The 25,313-nt window shown below is 42.6% G+C and overlaps 2 protein-coding genes across 26 annotated transcripts in view; one reads left to right on the top strand and one right to left on the bottom strand.

The window, feature by feature from the left end:
- The window catches only part of RCBTB1 (RCC1 and BTB domain containing protein 1), a 51,766-nt gene extending 49,322 nt beyond the window's left edge, over positions 1-2,444 (top strand). For all 22 annotated transcript variants that reach the window (XM_081547557.1, XM_081547560.1, XM_081547539.1 and 19 more), the window contains one exon: positions 190-2,444. In XM_081547557.1, the coding sequence (XP_081403683.1) occupies positions 190-330 (141 nt within the window). In that variant the 3' untranslated portion in view covers positions 331-2,444. The remainder of the gene's footprint in view (positions 1-189) is intronic.
- Positions 2,445-10,077: 7,633 nt separating this feature from the next.
- Positions 10,078-25,313, bottom strand: part of SETDB2 (SET domain bifurcated histone lysine methyltransferase 2) — an 84,695-nt gene continuing 69,459 nt past the window's right edge. For 3 of the 4 annotated variants that reach the window (XM_081547533.1, XM_081547534.1, XM_081547535.1), the window contains 7 exons: positions 22,640-22,773; positions 18,017-18,051; positions 16,480-16,547; positions 15,088-15,136; positions 13,986-14,117; positions 12,694-12,765; positions 10,078-10,761 (listed from right to left, as the gene is read on the bottom strand). In XM_081547533.1, coding sequence (XP_081403659.1) covers positions 10,622-10,761; positions 12,694-12,765; positions 13,986-14,117; positions 15,088-15,136; positions 16,480-16,547; positions 18,017-18,051; positions 22,640-22,773 — 630 coding nt within the window. In that variant the 3' untranslated portion in view covers positions 10,078-10,621. Of the gene's footprint in view, positions 10,762-12,693; positions 12,766-13,985; positions 14,118-15,087; positions 15,137-15,591; positions 15,721-16,479; positions 16,548-18,016; positions 18,052-22,639; positions 22,774-25,313 lie in introns of all 4 variants that reach the window. The other variant, XM_081547525.1, reaches the window with a different exon arrangement.

Raw genomic sequence — 25,313 nt, 5'->3', positions numbered from 1 at the left:
TGATGAGAAAATAGTTTGTATTTTTTCTGCCTGGTGGTCACGTGGTCACCTAGGTTGAGGTTTCTGGCCTCAAATCTCTTCTAGGGGAGGGTGAGAGCTTTGGGGTAAGGGTTCTGCAGAGAAGTAGTTCAATCAAAGTTAATTAAAAAAAGGCCTCTTCTTGTTTTTATTTTTGTTGTGTGTGTCCAGGATTTAGAAGAATTCTGCTTTAAGTTTTGCATCAATCATTTGACAGAAGTCACACAGACTGCAGCATTTTGGCAAATGGATGGCCCTCTGCTAAAGGAATTCATTGCTAAAGCCAGTAAATGTGGAGCCTTTAAGAACTGAAGCCCAAGACTGCTGGGTTTTGTGTGAGTGCTCTGGGGCTGGTAAAGGCGGTCGTTTGTGCTCTATGGGGGATGTAATTCTGCAGGTAAAAACAAAAAACCATCACATGTCTTGCTCACATGGGGATACAGTTCTCTGTGTAGGGATATGTGAAGAGTGCACGGCTCTTCCTGAACCCATTTTAAACTATTTCCAGATGTGTGTATTTTAAATGTGACCTTAACATTTGGCTGCGACTTTGTAAAGGGGTAAAAGTTTAGGTGGTTGGTTGTTTTTTGTTTTTGATTAGAGGAATTTCTAAAGTTGGAAAGCGGATGTTTGTGGCAACTCTTCTGGCTCATGTGTCAGCAGCCCTTTTGATCCCAGGAGTTGGGATAGTGCATGAATTGTGAGAGGCGTAGAGGGCGCACCACCCCCACCCCACCCCCCACCGCCGGAATGAAAGGTGCTGACTTGGGACTTGGCTGAAGAGCTGCATTAGTTTCTAGGTCTGTAGCCTCCATTTGAAGGGATAATTAAGGTCGTTTGAGGCTTTTGTTTGTGTTTTTGCATCATTGATGACTTTTTTAAACTTCAAAATGACATTCAATTTAATATAAACCTATTGAAATGATAATTACGTGAAGATGAATTGCTCGGTCAGTCAGGATTTCTCTTAAGTACATTAAAGAGTAGTAACGTAGAACTATCTGAAAAATTAATAATGGAAGAAACTTCACTTGGCTGAAGGTGAATATTTTATAAATCAGAGTCTCCACTTCTATCTAACAGTGTTTTATTAAGGTTAAATTTAAGAACCCAAATTTAAATGCCCTCACCTTTTCCCCTATAAATGCTAATCATATGAGGATAATAGTGATACATTCAGCATTCTCTTGCCTTCCTAAATCATGGTTGCTGAATCATCGGATTTGCTTTGTCTGACTCAAATAAGTAGTTCTTAAACCCAAGTTTCTTACAGGACTTAACAGAGTTTGTTTTTATTGGTTTTTATCTGTGCCAAATACCATCATACATTTTGCTTATTTGAAATTTCACCAGCTTTCACATTTGACTTTCCTTTTGGTTGTGTTAGGTATAATATTTAGCACAACTTAACTTTGAAGAAGGATCTAAATTACGGGGCGGATGGTCTTGTTATGAAATGTGGTTTTGGGAGTAGGAGTGTTCAATGTGTGTCTGTTGAGCTTGCTTCAGGAACAAGGCTTTGTTCTTCTCTCTGGCCAACAGACTCATTTCTATCTGTGGAGGCTCTCTTGGTGAACTGTTTCCTGTTTGGAAGGTCTCCCATCTGAATTGAGACTAGATACATTTTCAGACTCAGATGAACAAGAGGGTGAAGAGATGCTGCAGCTACTGTTTTTAGCAAAGTTTCTATGTGTGTATTGGCCGGGGAGGGCCCAAAGATGGAAATTCATTGATGGGGGCAATAAACACAAGCCCAGAAATCCCAGCCCCCTTTTCTTGACCGTGTTGCAAGTGATCGAAGCCCAGTGAGTTACTACATTAGGATTATTACTGCAGCATGATACAATTTTCTTACTAGGTTGAGAAATGTACATTAATTTGATTATTAGCTATGATGGATAGTATTTGTAACAATCACTGTCATAGGCTTATGATCCGGGCAAAACAAGAACTTCAGTATGTTTACTATTGCTCTTACTTGAAAAAAAAAACACTTTAACAAAAGCACAAATTAATGTATATCCATTTCTGTAGATAGTTCATTCATTCAACAAATATTTGCTGAGTTCCTAATAGGTGAAGAACCACTTCTCAGATTACTGAGTTATTTGTATGAGTATGTATTCAGTGACGAGAACAGGAAAAAGTCCTTCAGAAAGTACTTGTGTGTGTGTGTTTTTTTTTAAATATGCTCTCTTGTTTTTCTACCTGGTTTTGTTAATCACAGCAGGAGACGAAAACTATTCTTTGAGTTGTTTTCTTCATCTGATCTAATAATGAAAGCCGAAGTATTCGTATTTCTTAAAATAGCCCTAAAATGTACTCTTGAACTTCTTACTGGAACAACATTTGATACTCTAGTTATACAGGTTGTATTTATGCAGTGTTTAGAGTGACATGTTAATAAATAAAGCAATCTGTTAAAATGGGCATGTAGAGTTATCTTTTCCCTCTCAAAAATCAATAATATGCAGCCTTAAAAAGGAAAGAAATTCTGACACATGCTGCCGCTTGGATGAACTTTGAGGGTGTTACGCTCATTGAAATAAGCCAGTCACAAAATGACAAGCCCTGTATGATCCCACTTACATAAGATCCCTCGAGCAGTCAAGGCAGATGGTTGTTGCCAGGGGCTGGGGGAAGGGGTCCGAGGGGTTATTATGTAATAGGTTCAGAGTTGCAGTTTTGTAAGGTAAAAAATGTCCTGTGCACAGATGGTACACAACAATGTGGATGGACTTAATGCTACTGAACTTAACCATGGTTAATATGGTAATGTGTATTTTGCAATGAAAAACTAAAAAAAAAAAAAAAGCAGTACTCTGATTCTTGGATATTAGGCTAAAAGCAGGTACTACCACGAGCATTTCCCTAGTGGCTCAAATGGTAAAGCATTTGCCCGCAGTGCAGGAGACCCGGGTTCAATCCCTGGGTCAGGAAGATCCCTTGGAGAAGGAAATTGCAACCCACTCCAGTATTCTTGCCTGGAAAATTCCCATGGACAGAGGAATCTGGTTGGGCTACAGTCCATGGGGTCGCAAAGAGTCGGACACAACTGAGCGACTTTCATTTTGAGTTCCCCATGAGCATGCTGTTTCTCAGCTATCCCCTGACCCCAGAAAATAGGCTCTAGTTTTATTCCTGCTGAAAGACACTACAGTTGAACCATCACAGCAGAAAACTATTAATATATCTGGATCCTTTGGGGGACTAATAAATGAGGGGTGAGACATAGTCCCTGTCCTCGAGGAATGCAAAAGTTGTTAGGAGAGAGGAGCGAGGTTTAGGAGTAAACACCATAACAACATTTATAAACAGCTTTTCATAAGTCATTGAGAAGAAACCCAATCGTGTTAGTGTGAGAAGTAATCGTTCTGAAGGTCCTGTTTGTGCAGCATGGGGGGACGCACAAAGTGTCCTTTTAGCTCATTTCCAAAACAGGTGAGTGGCCCAAGCAACGGCTTAGAGGTGGGGACTAACACGCCTTCCAGAACTTTACCATAAGCAAGCTTGTTTGGTCAGAATGGAGAAAATAAACCAGGGCTCCTCAGGCAGAAATGTTGGCAAGAGGAGGGCGTGTGGATACGTGTGGTGTTTGTGTGTGTGTGATGTGGATGAGAACAGTTATTTCCCACGATGCCAGGCATTGTGCCCTGTGCTTCACAAATATTTTGTTTTTGTTTTCTGGCTGTGCCGAGTCTTCATTGCTGTTGGCGGGCCTTCTCTAGCTGTGGCCAGCTGGAGCCGTTATTCTTGGTTGCGGTTGCACGGGTTTCTCTTGTTGCAGAGCACGGGCTCCAGGCGTGCAGGCTCAGTAGTTGCGACGCTGGCTTAATCCGGTGTGTGGAATCTTCCCTGGCCAGGGATTGAACCTGTGTCCCCTGAACTGGCAGGCAGATTCTTATCCGCTGCACTACCAGAGAAGGCCGCTACATTTTCTTTTTTAATGCCCACATTTTTGTACCATAAAGTAGGCAGAATTAGGCTCAGATTAAATAATTTTTTCAGCAGTAAGTGACTCTGCGCAAGTACAAACCCAGGTTGTATTTTCACCTGTCCAACGTCTGCCACCTGACGGCTGCCTGATTCTTGTTGCTCTGTTGTGCTGAGTTACGACTGTGAATGACCAGTGAAATCTGAAAGCAAAGTGGAGGCCAGAGGGCTTGTTAGAAATAAATGTCATGACTTGAGAACTGTTAACTCAGATAAGCTTTGCTATAGGATGTAACATCAGGGAGGGAAGCTAAAGTTCCAGCATCATCTAGACCAAGGGAAATCTTTCTTCAGCAGGTCTAAGATGGAGTCTTGGGTTTTTTATTGAGGTATAGTTGATTTTAATATTAGTTTTAGATATATAACAGTAATTCAACGTTTTTATAGTTTATACTCCATTTATAGTTATTATAAAATCTTGGCTACATTGTGGTACAGTGTATCCTAATAGCTTATTCATTATAAACATAATAGCTTGTAGCTCTTAATCCCCTAACCCTGTGTTGCCTCCAGCCCCTTCCCTCGCCCCACTTGTAACCACTAGTTTGTTCTCTGTACTTGTGAGTGTCTTTCTTTTCTGTTATATTCACTAGTTTGTTTTAATTTTTAAGTTCCATGTGTAAGTGAAAACATCCAGTATTTGTCTTTTTCTCTAACTTATTTCACTTAGCATAATATCCTCCAGGTCTATCCATGTTGTTGCAAATGTCAGAATTTCATTCTTTTTGATGGCTGACTACTACACACACGTGCGCGCGCGCGCACACACACCCCTCCACGTTGTCTTCATTCATTTATCTGTTGATGGACACTTAGGTTTCTTCCATATCATGGCTATTGTAAATAATGCTGCTATGAATATTAGGGGATCGAACCCAGGCCATGGCGGTGAAAGCACCAAGTCCTAACTGCTGGATCACCAGGGAACTCCCCTAGTTATAGTCTTTTTGAGGATAGCCATTCCGACAGGTGTGAGGTGATACCTCATACCTTGTGCACTTCCCTGATGAGTTAGCAGTGTTGAGCATCTTTTCATGTGCCTGTTGGCCATCTATCTCTATGTCCTTTTTATTTTTTTATTTTTTTTTATAATTTTTTTTTTTTTTGCTGTACCACCTGGCATGTGGGACCTTCCCCCACCCTGCTCCCCTGGCCAGGGATCAAACCCAAGACCCCTGCAGTGGAAGCATGAGGTCTTTACCACTGGGCTGCCAGGAAGGTCCCCTATGTCCTTTTTAAAGGGATGTCCCTTTTGGTCTTCTATTTTTTAATCAAGTTGGGTTTTTGTGGGGTTTTTTGATGTTGAATTATATGAGCCATTTACATGGTTTGGATATTAACCCTTTGTCACTCATATCATTTGCAAATATTTTCTCCCATTCAGCAGGTTGTCTTTTTGTTCTGTAGATGGTTAATGTGTCATTTAAGATCAGTGTTTCCTTATAGATTTTCTGTCTGGATAATCTGTCCATTGATGTAATTGGGCTGTTAAAGTTCTCCACTAATATTGCGTTGCTGTCAGTTTTTCCCTTTATGTCTGTTAATATTTGCTTTATAAATTTAGGTGGCCCCATGTTGGGTGTCTGTATATTTCAATTGTTATATCTTCTTTGACCCCTTGATTGTTATGTAATGTCTTTCTTTACCTCTTTAACAATCTTTGGTGCAGTATTTTCTTTTGGTTTCCCCTTGCATGGAATGCCTCTCCTCCTTCTAACTTTGTCTACATGTGTCTTTAGATCTGAAGTGAAGGAAGCATGTATCTTCCTGTAGGAAGCATGTATCTGAGTTTTGTTTCTGTGTCCATTCAGCCAGTCTGTCTTTTGATGAGAGCATTTAATCCATTTACATTTGTGACTATTGGTATGTATGCAGTTATTGCCATTCATTAATTGTTTTGTAGTTCTATTTGTAGATTGTTTTTGTATTTCTTTTGTTTTTTTTCCTTCTTTTGTTCTCTTTCCCTTGTGATTTGATGACTATTTTTAATGTTATGTTTGAATTCCTCTTTCTATTACAGTTTTTTGTTTTGTGGTTACCATGAGGTTTTTGTATAGCAGTCTATGTATATGTGATTATTTTAAATTGTTGATCTCTTAATTTCAGGTACATCTTAACAGCCCTACAATTGTACTCTCCTTCCCTCATGATGACTGTTTTTGACATATATTTTAAATCTCTTTGTCTTGTCTATCCCTTCTTTCTGTAGGCATAAATGATTTTATTCTTACTTTTATCTTTTCTGGAGAAGGGAATGGCAACCCACTCCAGTACTCTTGCCTGGAGAATCCCATGGACAGAGGAGCCTGGTGGGCTGCAGTCTATGTGTCACAGAGTCAGACAGGAATGAGCAACTAAGCACTAACACTTTGACTTTTTGTCTTTTATCCTTCCTGCTAACGTTGTTCATGAATGACTTACTCTCTTTGCCGTATGTTTGCCTTTACCAGTGAGTTTTTTCCTTTTATAATTTTCATGTTTCTAGTTGTGTGGCCTTTTCTTTCCCACTAAAAAGCTTCCTCTAACATTTGTCGTAAAGTTGGTTTGGTGGCACTGAACATTTTTAGCTTTTGCTAGTCTGTGAAACTTCTGATTTTCATCAGATCTGAACGAGAGCCATGTCAGGTGGAGTATTCTTGGTTGTAGGTTTTTCCCTGTCATCGCTTTAAATACTGTCATGCTACTCCCTTCTGGTCTGCGGAGTTTCTGCTGAAAAGTCAGCTGATATCCTTATGGGAGTTTCCTTATAAGTAACCTGTTGCTTTTCCCTGTTGCTTTTAATGTTCTGTCTTCATCTCCCGTTTTTGGATTGTAATTACGGTATGTCCTGGTGTGGCCTCTTTGGGTTGGTCCCGTTTGGGACTCTGCTTCCTAGACTTGGGCGACTGTTTTCTTTCCCAGGTTAGGCAAGTCTTTAGCTTCTGTGTCTTCAGATGTGTTCTCAGGCCCTTTCTCTCTTCTCCTTCTGGATTCTCTATAATATGGACGTTAGTGTGATTGTTACTGTCTCAGTGATCTCTTCAGCTGCCCTCTTTCTAGTCTTCTTTTCTGTTCAGTGATGCCCACTACTCTGTCTTCCAGCTCATGGACCTGTCCATCTGTGTCATTGTAGTCTGCCATTGATTCCTTCTAGTGTGTTTTTCATTTCAGTTATTGTCTCCATCTGTTTGGTGGTGGTTTATGTTTTCTAACTCTTTTTTAAGAACTTCTGATCTCTCCCTCTGCTCATTCACTCTGATTCTCAGCTCTTTAGTCATCTTTATGATCATGACTTGGAACCCTGCCTCTGCTCAGCTCTCGGATCGTATCTTTCATCTGGGATGAAGTGTTCCTCTGTCACCTCATTTTATTGAACTTACTGTGTTTATTTCTATGTATCGGGGAGGCTGGTTATGTTTCCTGACTTTGGAGAAGTGGCCTGTGGTAGGAGGTGTCTTCTCTGTCCCAGCAGTGCACCCCGCCCTCTTCACCAGAGCTGCATGCTCTAGGGGTGCCCTTCTGTGTGGGCTGTGTGGGTCTTTTTGTTGTGGCAGGCTGACCACTGTGGGCAGTCTGGAAGGTGTGGCTGGCCTCTGGTCTAATGGGTTGCCAGGCACTGCCTTGTACAGAGGCAGCTGACCACTGTTGGCAGGTGGATCACGAGGCTGTGGAACCCTGCGAGGCTTGCCCAGGGGCTGGTGCTGGCTCATTGGAACCAGGAGTTGGGTCCAGGAGATTCTGGAGCTGGTTTCTGCCCCCTGGTGGCCGAAGCCAGGTCCTGGGGTCTCTCTTCAGGATCCTGGGGTCCCAGAACTGGTGTCAGACCGCTGGTGGGTATGGTCAATTCCTGACACAGCTGGCTACAGAGTCTGGGGTGCCTTTTTTTAAAGCTGTGCTGGGTCTTAGTTACAGCATGAAGCATCTTAGCTGTGGCATGCGAACTCTTCATCGCACCATGCGGGCTCTACTTCTCTGACCAGGGATTGAATCCAGGCCCCCTGTATTGGGAGTGCAGAGTCCTAGCCACTGGACCACCTGGGAAGTCCTGGGTCAGGGGTGTCTTAAAACTGGGTTTTCTCCTGGTGGGCAGGGCTTGGGCCCAGCTGGTCCCAGGACTGGCACCGGCGTGCTGGGGGCGGGCTGTGGTTGTCCTGAGGGGGTGAGGCTGGTCTCCAGGCTGGAGCAGGCTCACTGGGGAGTGGGCTGGGGCTCCGGGGAGTCTGGGGCTGATGTCTGCCCACTGGTGGATAGAGCTGGGTCCCAGCGTGGTCAGGTGTACTGTCTCTGCACTGGGGCCTGGCCCTCTGGAGGGCAGGGCTGTGTCCAGGGGTGGCTCTGGGCTCAGGGGTCTTAAGGCAGCAGGTCTGCTGGTGTGTGGGGCTCTGTCCCCACCCCAGTCGTTCTGCCTGAGGTATACCAGCTGCTGCTGCTGTTTAGTTGCTAAGTTGTGTCCAACTCTTACAACTCCATGGACTTGTAGCCTGCCAGGCTCCTGTCTGTGGAATTCTCAAGGCAAGAATACTGGTGTGGGTTGCCATGCCCTCCTCCAGGGGATCCTCTTGACCCAGGGATTAAACCCATATCTCCTGCACTGGCAGGTGGATTCTTCACCACCATGCCACCTGGGAAGCCCAAGGTCTCCCAGTACTGGTACCTATAGGCTAGTGAGCCGGGGCACAGCTCATCCTGAGGCTAAAGCTAGAGGGAGGATTGCAGAATGGTGTTTGCCCCTGGTCCACCACCAGTGTCCACGTGGTAGAATGAGCTTCCAGAAACAGCCAGTCTCTGTGTTCCCAGGTGAGCTCCAATTGCCTCCTACCTCTCGGGGAGACGGTCCACGATCAGCAGGTAGGTCTGTCCCAGGCACTCTTCAAATTACTGCTTGCGCCCTGGAGCATGACTTTCTGTGTGTGCCCTTTCAGAGTGAAGTCTCTATTTCCCCCTGCTCTCTGGGACTCCCAAAGGTAAGCCCCACTTCAAAGCCAAATGTTCTGGAGGCTCGTCTTCCTGGCACAAGACCCTTCGGTTTGGGGATGCTGATGTGAGGCTCAGACCCATTGTCCTTTGGGGAGAACCTCTCTGTAGTTTTAATTATTCTATCTGTGGGTCACTCACCCCCAAGTGTGAGTCTTGACTATATTGTTTTTCCACCACCACATGTCTGGTTATGGTTTTTATCTTTAGTTTTAGAAAAGGCTGTTAGGTCCCTTCAGTCTCTTTGATCCACAGTAGTGGTGTGTGTGTGTGTGTGTGTGTGTGTGTTCATGTGTTCACTCAGTCTCTTTGATCCATAGTACTTCTGTGTGTGTTCACTCAGGCATAGTCTCTTTGATACATAGTAGTTCTTTTGTGTGTGTGCGTGTGCACACATGCTCAGTCATGTCCAACTCTTTGTGACCCCATGGACTGTACCCTCCAGGCTCCTGTCCATGGAATTTCCCAGGCAAGAATACTGGAGTGGATTGTGATTTCCTTCTCTAGGGGTTCTTCCCAACCCAGGGATCGAACCCACATCTCGTTTCTCCAGCATTGGCAGGCAGATTCTTTACCACTGTACCACCTGGGAAGCAAGTTGTAATTTTGGTATGCCTGTGAGATAAAGTGAGCGCAAGCGTCTTTCTACTCTGCCATCTTCTCAAGTATATGTGTATTTTTTTGGCTTCTGTAGTTTGTCCTCAGATGATTCTGATGTGTAGCCAAATTTGAAAACCACTGAGATCTTGCCCCCAGGTATTAGTGACTTGGGCTGAGGCTGCCATTACAGCAGGGATGGACGTGTTCTTCATTTACATTGTATTCTTCAACAGATATTTTTTGAGTGTATTATATGCCAGATACCATGTTGGGGACTCAGATCAAACTCATGCTGAAATGTAACACTACTGTGGATCAGATAGTGTGGTAAGAAGGTAGAAACGTGGATATGAAGTTTTCAGAGGTCAGACATGCATAGGACATAACATCTGAACTGTATATTGTTAGGCTGAGAAAAACCTCCAAAGAGGCCAGCTTTAAATGTTTATTTTGAAGATGATATTGTACCCATGTGATGACTGTGGATGAAGAGAAATTTCAAAAGCAGACAGGTTTGGTAATGTATAATATTAAAATTTATTATATCAAAGAGGTATTATGGGCTGGAACTAGTCTCAAAAGATAAAAACATAGGAATGGGAGTTTCTGCCCACAGGCTGCTTATACTCTAGTGGTTTGATGTGCGATACAGTGGCTTACACCAAGAAGAGACGTGAGGAGAACGACAATCTCGGTGAAGACCTCACAGCAGAACGTGCAAAGGCCCTGGGGCGGGAGCACCTGGCATCCACTCAGCTCAGGGGAGGGGAGGAGGCCACTAAAAGATTTTTAAGAGCCATGGGAAGCATGGTCTAATTTACTCAAGTAGACTCTGAGGAATATTTTACTAGTGGGAGAGAGGTAGAAGTGAGATGACACTAAGGAGGGGGAGGCAGTAAACAGGCTTCAGATGCCCATCAGCAAGAACAGGTAAGAGCGGGCAAGGACCAGAGGCATCCCAGGGGCCTGGTGCTCAAGGTGTGTGGCTTTCACAGGCCAGTCTCCAGCTTTCACCCTGTCTGCAACTGTGCTCAATTCCTGGCTTAGGAAATGGTCCTTAAGAAGACACAGAAGAATCTGAAGTGGAACTTGACTGAAGCCCAGAGCACAAGGTTTGTTTTAAGTCCTGGAGTAGCTCAATCTCTTCCTTCAGCTGCTGTCGGCTCTCTTCAGATTCATGAATTTGATTCTCTATTGCTGTGGGAAGGAAGTTATTTCAGGTTATTCGGTAGTTCTATACAAAAGGTACTATTTCTAGCCTCCTTTGAAAAGTGCATAGTACAACAGCACTGTGCCCCAAATGAAAAGGAGCCGGTGTCTTGTGAGATTTCATGCCTTTGCTTCCTCTTCTAGTTCAGGATCGAATTCTAGTATTTATCACATTTAAGGCGGGTCCATAAATCATTAAAATTTTGCATACAATTAGAAAAGGTAGCTTCTGTATATCTATCTTTGAGGACTTGAAAGCAGCAACTCTATAACCTTCATGCTGCACATTACCCATTTATTGAGAGAGGATGTGATTAGACTACTGAGGGTAAGGCAAATCTTTCAGACAAATGCATCCTAGTTTTAATGTTACATAAAAGCTTCTGGCTTTATTTAGAAATAGGAGTGCTTTTATTGTGGCAGCTTAGAAGCTACTTTAGTTAGGTTTTATGAATTTATATTACTCAATGGCAATGTCCTTTTTTTAAAAACCTGTAAATGGAAGAATATTAAAATACATACATACATAATCATTTCTTAGAGTATCTGTATATCTGTAGTTAACTTTCTGGAACATTGGAAAGGCTGAATTAAGCACGAGAGTTATCACTTAGGAGTGTCAGAAGTTCAATCTTCTAAGTGGTTCTCATGCAATTCCAAAACAGTAGCTCCTTCTAACAGTGGCTCTTCCTGGCACTCACACCCTGCCAACAATAACACTGTAATGTACTCCCAGCTGATTCACCCAGGTACCGACATGTTCCAAACATGTCACTTTTATATGAAAGAAAAATAAACACACATGAAAGTCAAAATACAAAATAAAGCGGGTGCTTTAAAAAAAAAAGTACTCCCATTAGAAGTATGCAGACATTCTCAAGAGACTGGTAAAAAAAAACACCATACTATTGTTGGTAAATTAAAAACAACATTTTCCTGCCGATTATAAATGTAAGACAAAATTCAAACAAATGTGTGTTATGAAAACAAAAATGAGAAAAGCTTGTGCATACTGAGAGAGGAATATGAACTAATATTTTCTTCACAGGGAAAGTATTTTCTTAATACATTTGCTGGAAAGACAAATACATCTCTGGAAAAGAACAGAATGTAGGCCATTGTTTGTTTTCAACTTCAGGGGGAGCCCTTTGCCCCAAACCCTGTGCCCTCTGTTCCTGCCTGGCATATGCAGTGCACAGCCTGGCCAGCTGTGTGTGGCAGCCTTGGTGGAGAAGTCAGGTAAGACCCATCAGTGTGGAAACTTAGCCTCTTTCAAAGGCATCTGAAACAGTGGTGAAAGGACCACTGCTCAATGTTTTATGGAAAAATTACGTCTCTGTCTCCAGCAGGTTTTTCCAAAAATTTCTTGGTGGTTCTTTTTTGATGATGAACTTTAGAATCGATCACAACTTTCCCTCTCCATTAGATTTGAAGATTAATGTTGGCAGAATTGAAATTTATACACATCACACCAAGTGAGAGGGAGACAGTGGCATCGTGATTTATCACAGCCTCACCCATTCCTGCTTATGTTCAAACATAGTGCCCCAATACGTCCATTTTGCAGTCAATTTTTTTGTTGTTTCTGCTTTTTTAAATGAGTTTTTTTCTGATTAGAAAAGTATTTTGTGTCTGTATTAAATGTGGAAAATACAATGAGCACTAAGACAAAAGAAGTTTGTCCAGCCACTTACAGGTACCTACGTTCCACCATGTGCAGCTTTTCTGCGTGCACGTGTGTCTTTATGTGTGTATGTGTTCGTTCTGGGTGTGAGGGCTCATGTTTGTAATGGGCTTTTTAACTGAATGAAACTGAATTGAACATTCTTCTAAAAAAGGACTTTTATCACCTGACTAGTGTTATATTATTTCAATATGGAAGTATTCATGAACTTTGCTGCTCAGTTATAACTTACATACCTGCTTGAAAGTTTACAAGTGTGTCTTCAAACAATCTACAGTCAAAAAGTGAAGTCCCGATTTCTTCATAGTCTGGAGGGAGAAAAACATTTTCAGTTTTATATAGACGGAAACACCTCACAAAGTAACCCCAAATAAGGAGCAGCACAGGGAGTGGGCACCCCCTGTAGACTGCAGTAGCAGCAGCCTCCCCAGGGAACCTGTTGGAAATGAAAATTCCTAGCACCTTTACTGGATCGAAAAGGTCCCTGGCCTCTCCTGGGAAGGGGCCACTGTGTTAAACAAGCCCCCCAGGTGGTCCTGAGGGGCATGCTCAAATTCACATGTGCTTGATCTAGAGACAAGAATAAACAAAAGAATGTAATGAGTGATCTTTGGCAAATGTCTGCTTATAACTTCACTTTTTGGTTTTGTCCTATAGAAAAAAAAATCCCTTTCAAATAATCATATATTTTACATTGTTCCTCAAAATACAGACTGTCAGGCTTTTCCTTTTAAGACAGCTATGCTGCTGACCTCCCGTACCATCAAAAATCCAGGCTAAACTTTATAGCCAGCCCCCCAAATATGCGGTTCCTCGATCTGTGGTTTTGAATCCACAGATTGGGTAGTATTTTATCGTGTAGTATTTACTGAAAAAAATCCAGGTATAAGTGGGCCTGTAAAGCACAAACCTGTTATTTAAGTGTCAGCTTTATTTATAATATAGCTTTTAAGCTCCTAACACAGCTTATAAGAAGGGTACGTGGCTATATACCTGCATATACAGATGGCACTTAAGCTGCCAAAAGAGCTCTTTCTGAAAGGCATCTTGAAACCAAAATCAACAAAAATGTTAAAATTTCTTCTATGTTTTATAGTTTCAAAAAAAAGGGCAACTAGCTTTTTAATGAACAGAATCTGAGTCAAATCAAAACATAACGAATGCCATTCTCAGATCTTAGTAGTAAACATGCTCAGTTGGGGGGTGGAGGCAGGGATGTGAGTGAATCTAGTTCTGAGCTCTTGCTGGTCACTCTCAGTTATGAACCTCGGGGAAAAAAACATGAAAACTTCCAGGGCGTCAGGCTATTTTTTTTTTTCTTTTACTACATTAATGAGTTTGTGAATTACTTATATGCTGTTGACTTATAAAGAGAGATCTGGACCAATAAACTTAATTATAAAGAATGAGATAAGGAAAAGAAAAAATGAACAGAAAGAAAATGTGTACTTTGGGGGGGTGTTGGTTTGGTTCATGATGTAGGTCTCTGAGACATCTCTATATGTAGAAACTTTGGTTATTTCAGTACCTGATTCTGCAGTGGTCTCATCCATGAGTCTTTCCTGAAGCAAATGAAGTTTGTCTAATAGTTCTTCAAATAAAGCATCAAGAAGCCCTGCTTCTTTACATTTCTTGAGAAAAGCAGCTTTCACAATTGCATCTAAGAATAAGAAAAAAATTTTAGAAGGACATGGTATGTCTCAGGGCAGCCATCCTATATACACTCCCTTCTTCAAACTTTCCCTGATGGCTCAGCTGGTAAAGAATTCGCCTGCAATGCGGGAGACCTGGGTTCGATCCCTGGGTTGGGAAAACCCCCTGGAGAAGGGCATGGCAACTCACTCCAGTATTCTTGCCTGGAGAATCCCCATGGACAGAAGAGCCTGGAGGGCTACAGTCCATGGTGTCACAAAGAGTCGGACATGACTGAGCGACTGAGCACAGCACAGCACCTTTATCTTTTCTATTAATTTCACCATACCTCTTTTTTTTTCAAGCTGAAACAATGGAATGTTATGAAAAGGGAAGACAACTTCTCTGCTTAGAATAATGATGTAAATAGAATTTTCTAAAATTTAGCTTATCTCCCTCATTTTTTTTCTGTCACAGTTGACTTTACATTTTTTACATACTTTACACATTTCACATTATGGAATATCTATTTCCTTAACTGGATACTGGAGTGGGCAGCTTTTCCCTTCTCCAGGGGATCTTCCCAACCCAGGGATCAAACCCAGGTCTCCCACATTGCAGGTGGATTCTTTACCAGCTGAGCCCCAAGGGAAGTCCATTTCCTTAACAGAAAGGTAAAATGACTGGCTTCAGCCTCCTGGGGTCAGGGGAGGGGATCACAGGGTGAGGGGCGGCATGTCATTGGACTCTGAACTCCAGCAACCCTGACTTCTATATCAAGAACTGTATCCTTTCTTAATACTGAAGAGCAGTGGACCATCCCATCCTGTTACCTTGATCTGTTGAGATTTTGATGGAGTGGATAGTCATGACAGAAGATTTCTACTCTCACAGTTCACTACTACAATTCCAGAAGAATAAAGTGGGATACCAACTCTAAAATTCACAGTAATAAGTACTGTAAGTCATGTTTGTTACTGACAAAACTTTTAGCAAACCTGTGTGTCTGTCGTCCTTTTCCTTCTTCAGTGCCATTCTCTCAGGTGGCTAGGAGAGAAGAATCAAGATTACTTTACACTGATTTTTCGCTGTTGACATTTAATACAGTAAGTCCTCTACATATGAACAAGTTCCAGTCTGAGAGTGCATTCGTAAGTCCAGTTTGTTTGTGATTCCAACTGTTAGCCTAGGTATCCAACTAACACAATCAGCTATACAGTACTGTAATAGGTTTATAATACTTTTCACAAAAATAATACATAACACACCAAAAAACACTTTTAGCATTACAGTACAGTACCTTGAAAAGTACAGTAGTACAGTATAACAGCTGGCATACAGGGGCTGGCACTGAGGGAAAGGCAGGAAGAGTTACTGACTGGAGAAGGGAGAGGAGGTGGGAGATGGTCTAGAGTTGAATAGCAGTAGGAGATGGAGGGCAAGCTGCAGCTTTACTCAGTGGCACAGGTTCTGGTTCCTTGCCAGATTCAATTCTATCCTACCCTCTTGAAAAAGCGATCCAGTGTTGTCTGGGTAGGAGCTCTCTTTTTCTCATCACAGATGGCAGGGCAGCACTGGACTGCACTCTGGACAGCTGCTGCAGCCTTCGTGTGCCGTTCTGTGTTCGCGTCCTGTGCTTGAAATAAAGATACTGTACTACTGTAGTCACTGCAAAAGAACAGCCACCTGTAGAGGATGCACACAGGTAACACTGTACACCAGACAAGTAAACCAGCTTATGTGACTGGACATGCGAACACACGTTCACGTCTTTGAAAGGTTGCAACTTGAAAGTTCATATGTAGGGGACTTACTGTATTGCATAAAATGAGAAATTTTATCAAATTCAGGGATATGCCGATAGTGAAAGTCATGTCTGTAGGTATAAACATCAAACGCATTTTTGTATTGTCTAACAAAACCCTAAGAGGTATAACAAGCCCCTCTTGTATAAAGGGTGAGAGGCGAAGGCTGCTGGCTCATATTAATTTAGCTTACATGAGCTACTGCAAATCCCCAAAACATTTTCATATGCTTTACACATAACAGGAATCCAGAAAATTATGAGTCACGTATTAGGGCAAATATGGATCCTGTAGCTGGGAAATACTTGGCTAGGTAAGGATGTTCCACTGTACCTGAGCCTGTTTTAAGACCATAAATACCACATGGGCTCAGATCCTCTCACTGATTTGGTACCAGGGCACGTATTACAGGAGCCACGGGATGGTCACCTCCTGGAGGTTATGTGCTTGGACACCCAAGACACATCCAACTTCTCTTTTATATTCATCTTATCATCTGTCATTGTGTCACCCAAAATTCAGAATGATTTAAAAACAAGACTGCATGGAGAAAATTAAAGCTATAATAAAATGAAGTCAAATTACCTGTACATGATTGCCTGTTGAGAGACGTTTACTCCTTCCTCTGTTTCTTTTCACTCCTGAAAAGCAGGCTGAAAAATACAAATTATGTAGACACGAATTCATAAAGGAAAAGACTAATGCTTGACTGCATAAAGTGTACGAAGTCAAACTTAGATATGTCAGACTTAAGACTAAATGTTTGCAAAACAAATGACAAAAGGCCAAATTTTAAAATATAAAAAGACTAAATCAATATGAAAAAGGCAGCTTAGGTAGAAAAATGGGCAAATGGGGAGCTCTGGAGAAGAGGGTTCATTAAAGAGAAAAACAAATTAGGTCACAGGACAACAGATGTAACTGATCAAAAGATAGGGAAATACACTCAATTTCACCCAAAGTAAAGATATGCAGAGGAAAACAGAATGTTTCACTGGTCAGATTAAGATGAAGAGGTTTAATATATAAAGTTTGCAAGGATTTGGGCCATTTGTGTGTACTGCTGGTGTGGCCTCTAGAAGATAACTAGCCAACAGTTAACCCGGAGTTTCACTGTCCATATGCTTTGACCCAGCTATCTACTTACAGGAAGTTGAATAGTATTGTTACATACAGGCACAAGGATGAATGCAGAAGAATATTAACTACAATATTTAATGTGATAGAAAAAGCTGGAAACAACTGGTTCAGCTATTCAGCTGAGTAAGATATACAGTGGAAGACTATGAAGCCTTTTTTAAAAAATGAGGTAAGATCGACTTAGAGCCACTGACAGAGAAGAATCTCTAAGATACACTAAGTGAAAAAAGCAAAGTACAGTAGTACATATGTTTGTATACACAGAACACTTTTGCAAGAATTAAAAAAAAAAAGATGGTTTCATCCAGGGAAAGGATTCATCACAAATGGTGTTACAATTTGCTTTTTGAAACATTATGGTCATCTTTTCCTGTCAATATCATTGATTGACAGCAATATTTTTTATAGTATATCTGATAAGTTGAAAGGCTAATGGCTGAAGAATGAGGGTAACTCTTTGGTTTAAAGAGCATTGTTTAACACCCCACAATGCAGCTAGCAGGACAAGGAACTAAGCCTTTACCCGAGAGGGCTGTTCCAAGAGGACACAAAGGCTACATAACTAGGCAGTCTGGACCCAACTGTCCTTGGAACAGAAATGCTAATCATGCATTCTTAGGGAAATTGCATTCAGGGAACATACAGCACTTTGTCAATTTTATCTACTGAAAACTGTACTCATTTTAGAAGACGAATAGTCACAAAAGTCACAGCTTTTTACCGTGTCTTGGTTTGGTCTGCTCACTGTAGTGAGAATGGAAGACAGCAGACAAAGGCTTCACCGAGTGTAGATCTAGTCACAAAGAGAAGTTCAGTCCATTGTATACTGCACCCGGCACAGGGACTTAATTTTTAAAGTATTTAACATTTTAACTCAAAAACTTGTACTTTAACTTACCGAAGCCAATAAATCAGATTATTCCATGTCTTACCTAAATGTCTACCTTTTTTAAACCCACAACACTGAATTTTAGATACTTACCATTTTGAGAGTCAGCATGTTGTTGGCAAAACACTCTGAAAACATGAAATTTCAGAGAGTCAGATATTTTGATTTACACTTTTCAAGTATTATGCCTATTGCTTTGTAACTTAAAAGGGAACTAACCTGTTTTTCATGAGGGCTTAACCCTAAGTATTTATTTGAAACACAAAATTGCTGGGCTTCCCTGGTGACTCGGTGGTAAAGAATCCGCCCACCAATCCAAGAGACACAGTTCGATTCCTGATCCGGGAAGATCCCACATGGCCTTGGAACAACTAAGCCTGTGTGCATCACAACTACTAAGCCTGTGCTATAGAGCCTGGGAGCCGCAGTTACCGGGCCCACGTGCCCCAACTGCTGAAGCCGGCTTGCCCTACAGCCTGTGCTCTGCAACGAGAGAAGTCATCACAGTGAGGAGCCCCTGCTCGCCACAACTAGAGAAAAGCCCTTGCAGCCACGACGATGCAGCATGGCCAAAAATAAATAAAATCATTAAAAACAAAATTTCTGGGATTTCCCTGGGTGTCAAGTGGTTTGGACTCTGTGCTCCCAATGCAGGAGGTGAGGGTTTGATCCTTGGTCAGGAAATTCAGATTCCGCATGCTACACAGCACAGCCAAGAAAAAAAAACCCCAAACAAAATATTGCTGCTCAAGCCCGCGTTCGTTACTGACGCACATCAAGGGCAGGTGGAGCCCATACCAGCGTCCCTGGTGCCCCTGAACCACGTGGATGGTCAACATGTTCTCTGCAGGGGTGAGTGCTGATGACATATTTTAAACAATGTTTATTACATAGGGGTCAGTGGGATTTTACTGTATAAAGATCCCTAGCAGTTCAACAGCTAAGGCACAAATTTTCATCTGACTATACAAAGTTCTGCTGCTTTTCCACAATAAGCACAAAATTGCACTTCCCTGGTGGTCCGGTGTTTAAGAACCCACCTGCCGTTGCAGGGGACACGGGTTTAATTCCTGGTCCAGGAAGATCCCACGTGCTGCAGGACATCTAAGCCAGCATATGCCACAACTACTGTCCCTGTGCTCCCCCAGGCCACATGCTCCAACTGCCAAGCCCACACGCCCAGAGCCCGTGCTCCGCAACAAGAGGAGTCACAGCGATGAGAAGCCCGTGCACTGCAATGAGCGACCCCTGCTCTCCACAACCAGAGAAAAGCCTATGCAGCAACAAAGACCAGGCGCAGCCAAAAAGGAAGAAGAAATTGTAACCACAAATTGCATGCATTAATCTGCGGGGTGAGTAGTTTTCTAACTCCACAGGCATTGCCCCCAGATCTTTGATTTGAGCTGCACAAGCCTGGAATTGATCAGCCATAGAAGAGAAGGAAGAAGTGTAGCTGCAGCAGAGGCGTGCACTGAGTGAAGCAGCTGCTCTGGCCCCGTATTCTCTGCAGCCTCTGTTCCTCCTCAGCCCCCGTATCTTTGTCCTTAAGGTGCTGACCCCCGGATACAGGGTCCCCCGCACTTAGGAGAACCTATGAATTCTTCCCATCTTGTACCAGTGCCCGCCGCCTCCATGCAGTTCTCCCAGCAAACCAACCCCCATCCCCAATCAGTATTAATCTCCTCATCCTTTGGGTTCTGCTATCTCCGAGCACTTTTGTTTGCCAGTATACTTAATTTTTTTATGAAAAATTTCAAACATAGAGACGTGGAGGAGATGTGATAAACTCCCATGCCCCCACCCATTTTCAAAAATCAACTGAAGGCCAAGCCAGCTTCATGTAAGCCCCCTCCTGCTCCCATCCTGCCACAGGCTAATAGTTCTGACCTTCTGGTCCTCCCATGAGGTGACAAGTTTAGTCCATGTCTTGTTCCTCTTTATATCACGGCACCTAACAAGGGGTCTTGTGCATGACAGGCACTCTGAATGCTTCAATTCAATGAAAAATATCTATGAAAGTTCACCTGATACTTGATAGTGTTAGTTGCTTAGTCATGTCTGACTCTTTGCGACCCCATGGACCATAGCCCGCCAGGCTCCTCTGTCCATGGAATTCTCCAGGCAAGAATACTGGAGTGGGTTGCCATTCCCTTCATCAGGGGATCTTCCCGACCCAGGGATCAAACCTGGGTCTCCTGCACTGCAGGTGATTCTTTACTGTCTGAGCCACCAGGGAAGCCCAATACTTGATAAAAAAACTATGACAAAAAAGAATTATTTTATGGAGTCTCTCTTCAGTGGTTCTAATATATGATCAGTATTTTTTCAGACTTGAGGTTATAGCAGGAACTTCTTTCTGTTTGACCTTGTAGCTCTGCTAATAATAGTCTTTCTCAGTGGGTGTTTCAGGTCTTTGGAGAAGTCACAATAAAACAAGCTCTTTGGGAAGGTAAGTAATGAAAGTGAAATTGAATATTACAACCCATGGGTTTCTCTGTAAATCAAATATAAAAAGAATATAAAATTAACATAGTCATACATTTCCTGTCTAAACTTGTAAAATCAGATGTTAAATTATTTTATAAATTATTTTAAACTTCTTGGAATGTTAGGTTTGCCCATATTTTAGCATATACGGCCGCTAAGCTTAAAGAGGATGTGGTAGCAAAGACTGCAGCCCTTTAGCCCAGCTCTGCCACTTACCAAAAGTGTGGCCTGGGTACAAATTACTGTCCCTCAGGGCCTCAGTTTTCTCATAATAGTATGAGAATAACAGTATCTACCTTACTGGGGTATTATATGAGTTTTAAATGAATTAACCTTTGCAAAGTACTTTGAAGTATTCCTGGCATAAAGTAAGTGGTTAATAAAGTAATAAAATAGTGTTGGAAGACTTTGATAAAATTGGGGGGGAAAGTCTACCCTCCATATGGAATTTTACAATATCATCTAGGAATGTAACAGATCTTATAAAAATCGTATTAAAAGCAACCCTCTGGGAGGGATAAATTAGGAGTTTGGGATTAGCATATATATACTACTATATATAAAACAGATAACCAGCAAGGACCTACTGTATAGCACAGGGAACTCTGCTCAGAATTATGTAACAACCTGTAAGGGAAAAGAATCTGAGCAAGTCTGAGCTGAATCACTTTGCTGTACACCTGAAACTAACACAACACTGTAAATCAACTATACTCCAATTATAATAATCCTCTCAACACTAATCCTATTATTCAGATACTATGACTGAAAAAAATGTCTATATTTCACTGAACTTTAAAATGTCCAGGACTTCCTTGGTGGCCCAGTGATAAAGAATTCACTTGCCAGTGCAGGGAACACAGGTTCGATCCCTGGTCTGGGAAGAGTCCACATGCGGAGGGGCAGCTGAACATGTGCGCCACAGCTACCAAGCCAGGGCTCCACAGCTACTGAGCCTGTGCTCCAGAGCCCGCGCACCCGGGGCCGGAGCTCTGCACCAAGAGGCTGCCGCAAAGAAGCCCTCAGCAACTCGAGACTGGCCCCCAGCGTCTCAACTGGAGAAAGCCCGTGCGCGGCAACAAAGACCCAGCACAGCGAAAAGGTAGATCAGAATCTAGTCACATGCCCCGAAGAAGTGACAAGTGTCTGCCTGGCTTGTCCATGCTAGACCATCAGTCTCTGTTTTACTCCATCTCAACATTAAAAAGGTCAAAACTGTTAAGACCATTATATAACTTTCTTCACCTTTATATAACATATTCTAGACTGCATCTATGTATGAAAGAGTTCACTTAAAATTACCTGAATCAATTAACAACTGGCTTACTGATTTCCTCTGACTAAACTGTATAATCACTTAACTGACATCTTTCATCAGAAGGAAGATCAAATTTCTCTGGGTAAAACAAATACACTTGTAGTAGACTTGAAATATACCTCACTGCGTAAAAATTAACATGATAGAATTACTGAAAGACAAGGAGCAGGATTTCAAAGCCAAAACAAACAAGTTTTTCTTCAAGGACTTGATGACTGATAACTGTACTTGCTGCCTAGTTTATCATTTTCAGAGGCTATTTATAGTGAAGAGGGTGGTGACATTAGGGGGAAAATGCATCCATTTGGAGACAAGATGGGTATAGCGAGGACCTGTGACTAAGAAGTCAGCCTCCTTTCCTGTTTGCAGAAAAGAGCGAGTGTGAACTGGTTCCCAGCCTCGTGACCACCTATTAGGTCACTAGCGCCCCTATGACAAGCAGCACTTTCTACCAGGAAAGAAACGATGCAGGGAGAGTAAAACTCCAGACGAAACCAACCCTGCTTCTTTTCTTCCTATGACAATTGTTGTTGCTGTTTCGTCGCTAAGTTGTGTTCAACTCTTTGTGACTCCATGGACTGTAGCCCACCAGGCCCTCTTGTCTGTGGGATTCTTTCTCCAGGCAAGAATACTGGAGTGGTTGCCATGCCCTCCTTCAGGGGATCTTTCTGACCCAGAGACTGAACCCACATTCATGCCCTGGCAGCCAGGTTCTTTACCACTGAGCCACCTGGGAAGCCAGGGATGGTCTTTTGAAGTCAGGTTCCTAACTGGGCATCTCCCAAACCACATTCCTACTTGGAAACAATTTGTATAAAACCAGCTTTAAAAAAATCTTCTCTTAATCTAACATTCCATATTCCAATCCACCCCTCCCCCAAATGTGGCTCTAAAACAGTTTTATTACATACTTATAAATTCCTGAACGTCCATCAGCTTGTAGAACTGCGTGGTCATTCTTGGCACAGAAAAAGTGGTAATTCTTGGCACAGGATTTTAAGTCACATCCCACGGTGGCTCCTTTTTTCCCACAAAACGTGCATTTCTACAGAAGAGGAGATTTACTGAGTAAGCACCTGCTTTTTCAGAGTTTTTTTAAAAAATTAAAAGGCAAGAGGTCATCAAGTGCTATTTTTAAGCTAGCTGCCCTCATGTCCTCAGTTACAAACACTGGGTCGTGACATCTGGCTGCTCATTTTGGAATTTCAGCACAACCTCAACTAACTGGAATGTTTGTAATGATCTGATTAAAAGCAGAAAACTCTTGTTTCCAACTCCTGTCCCCTCTCTTTAAGAGATTTCTAAAAAGCAGGGCTGGCAACACTGCCTGGCTCTAGGCAAGAGGTTCTGTGGGTGACACTGAGCCTGTGGCCAAGGGCGGCTCCAGGGGGTGCTAACAGCTGTGTGATCTCGAGCAGCCCCTTCCCCTCTCCTAGACCTGCGTTCTTCCCTGGGGATAACAGCGCGTGTCTTACAGATGCTTGACTGAGGAGATGGGAGAGAAAGGAAACCTCTTTGGCATCTATGCAGAAAGGCCAAAAATGTAAAAAAACAAACAGAAAAAGCTTCTGAAAAGTAAGTTTTTTCCTTGCTTCAATTCATTTGATATCTTGCTTCTCTGTGTTAGTCTACTGGCCTGATAGGAAGGTGGGGTAGAGATGGCGAGGAGGACAGAAACCTAACTGTTTGGGGGAGTCCAAGCCATGACCAAGGCTGGTTATATCACACTCCAGCTGCATGAAGTGCAAGCTCAAGGTAACCACCTAGCAAAACAGGAGAAAGCTCACACAGCATCCCAAGAGCAGCACAAACAACTCTCTAAAAAATAAAATGCAAATATGGGAGAGCAATTAGATTGTGCAGAAGGCAGGATGTGAAGTCAAAGCACAAAGAATGATCAAGAATGATCATTTAATGTTGGCTGGGGGGGGGGCATCTAACCAGATGCATAGAAAAGAAGTAAGAGTAAGATCCCTACCTCACAATGTATTTCCCAATAAATTTCATGTGGAATAAGGCTTTATATAAAAAATAGGTTATTTTTAAAAACCTACAGAAATCTGGAAAATATGAGAAAGAAAAAAAAAGTATAGTACTGAGGTGAGGAAGGCTGTCTAAGCAAGGCAGGAAACTCAGAAGCCACAAAGAAAAAGACTGATCTGAATACATAAGAAAATGTAACTCCACCCTTAAGGTGATAAAAGATACCATAAAAAGAAAAAAGAAAGACTGTTTGCTGCATAGTTGATAAAGGGTTAAGACTCTACTAACCCACAGAAAAATCGGAAGAGGCAAATCGCACCAGAAATACAAACAGCTAACAAACATCAAATTAGAAGACGCTTGCTCCTTGGAAGGAAAGCTATGAAAACCTAGACAGTATATTAAAAAGCAGAGATGTCACTTTGCCAACAAAGGTCCATATAGTCAAAAACCATGGTTTTTCCAGTAGTCATGTACGGATGTGACAGTTGGACCATAAAGAAGGCTGAGTGCTGAAGAACTGATGATTTCGAATTGTGGTGCTGGAGAAGATTCTTGAGAGTCCCTGGGACAGCAAGGAGATCAAACCAGACCATCTAAAGGAAATCAACCCTGAACATTCATTGGAAGGACTGATGCTGAAGCTCCAATACTTTGGCCACCTGATGCAAAGAGCCGACTCACTGGAAAAGACCCTGATGCTGGGAAAGACTGAAGGCAGGAGGAGAAGGGGGCGACAGAGGATGAGATGGTTGAATGGCATCACCAACTTAATGGACATGAATTTGAGCAAACTCCAGGAGATAGTGGAGGACAGAGAAGCCTGGTGTGCAATTCATGGGGTCACAGAGTCAGACATGTCTTAGCAACTGAACAGCAACAATAAACACTGACTCACTGAAAGACCACAGGGTAGCTGTTGACCTGGCAGGCTCTCTTCTAGGACAGGGGAAACAGGAGTGGATCAGGTACCTGCCATCATGAAGTAAACTTTGTGGTGGAGACAGACAATGATCAAATAAAGCCAACTTGAAAACAATGACATATGCTCTGTAGAGAATTAAGGCCAAGGGACAGAGTGTCTCTGGCTCCCTACTTCAGACTGGGTGGTCAGTGATACACAAGGCCTCCCTAAAGGGGTGACACAGAAGCTTCGATTTTAATAAGGGCTCCTAGTCTACATCAAAGGAAGTAAGGACATAGTCAGCAGAACGCCTTGTGTTCTTGTGACAGGAATGAGCTTCCATACTGGCCAGCTTACAAGAAGGACAAGAGGGATGGGTAGTGTTGCTGGAACAGAGGGGAGGCAAGGGGGAGAGTCTGAGCTAAGATGCAGGGGGTAACTGAGGGCTTGGACATACGGGCCTTATGAACCACAGTGATGAGCTGGGGTTTTACCTTTGTGCAAGGGGAGCATAAACTGACCCGTAAAGACACTGTTCTGGCAGCTGTGTGGAGAATGGGCTGGGAGGGGTGGGCAGCAGAGAAAAGCCGGACAGGTATCCACAGTGTTCAGCAACCGTCTGAGAGAGTGGGGTCAGACCCCACCTTGGTGGATGGGTGGTGGCGAGAGAGAAGAAGAGGGTGCAAGGTCTATATGGT

Source organism: Giraffa tippelskirchi, chromosome 12, assembly GCF_054371585.1.
Source record: "Giraffa tippelskirchi isolate mGirTip1 chromosome 12, T2T-mGirTip1v1.2.pri, whole genome shotgun sequence".
NCBI classification, from domain to species: Eukaryota; Metazoa; Chordata; class Mammalia; order Artiodactyla; family Giraffidae; genus Giraffa; species Giraffa tippelskirchi.
The sequence above is the reverse complement of the archived record's forward strand: the minus strand, read 5'-3'. Positions and strand labels throughout refer to the sequence as shown.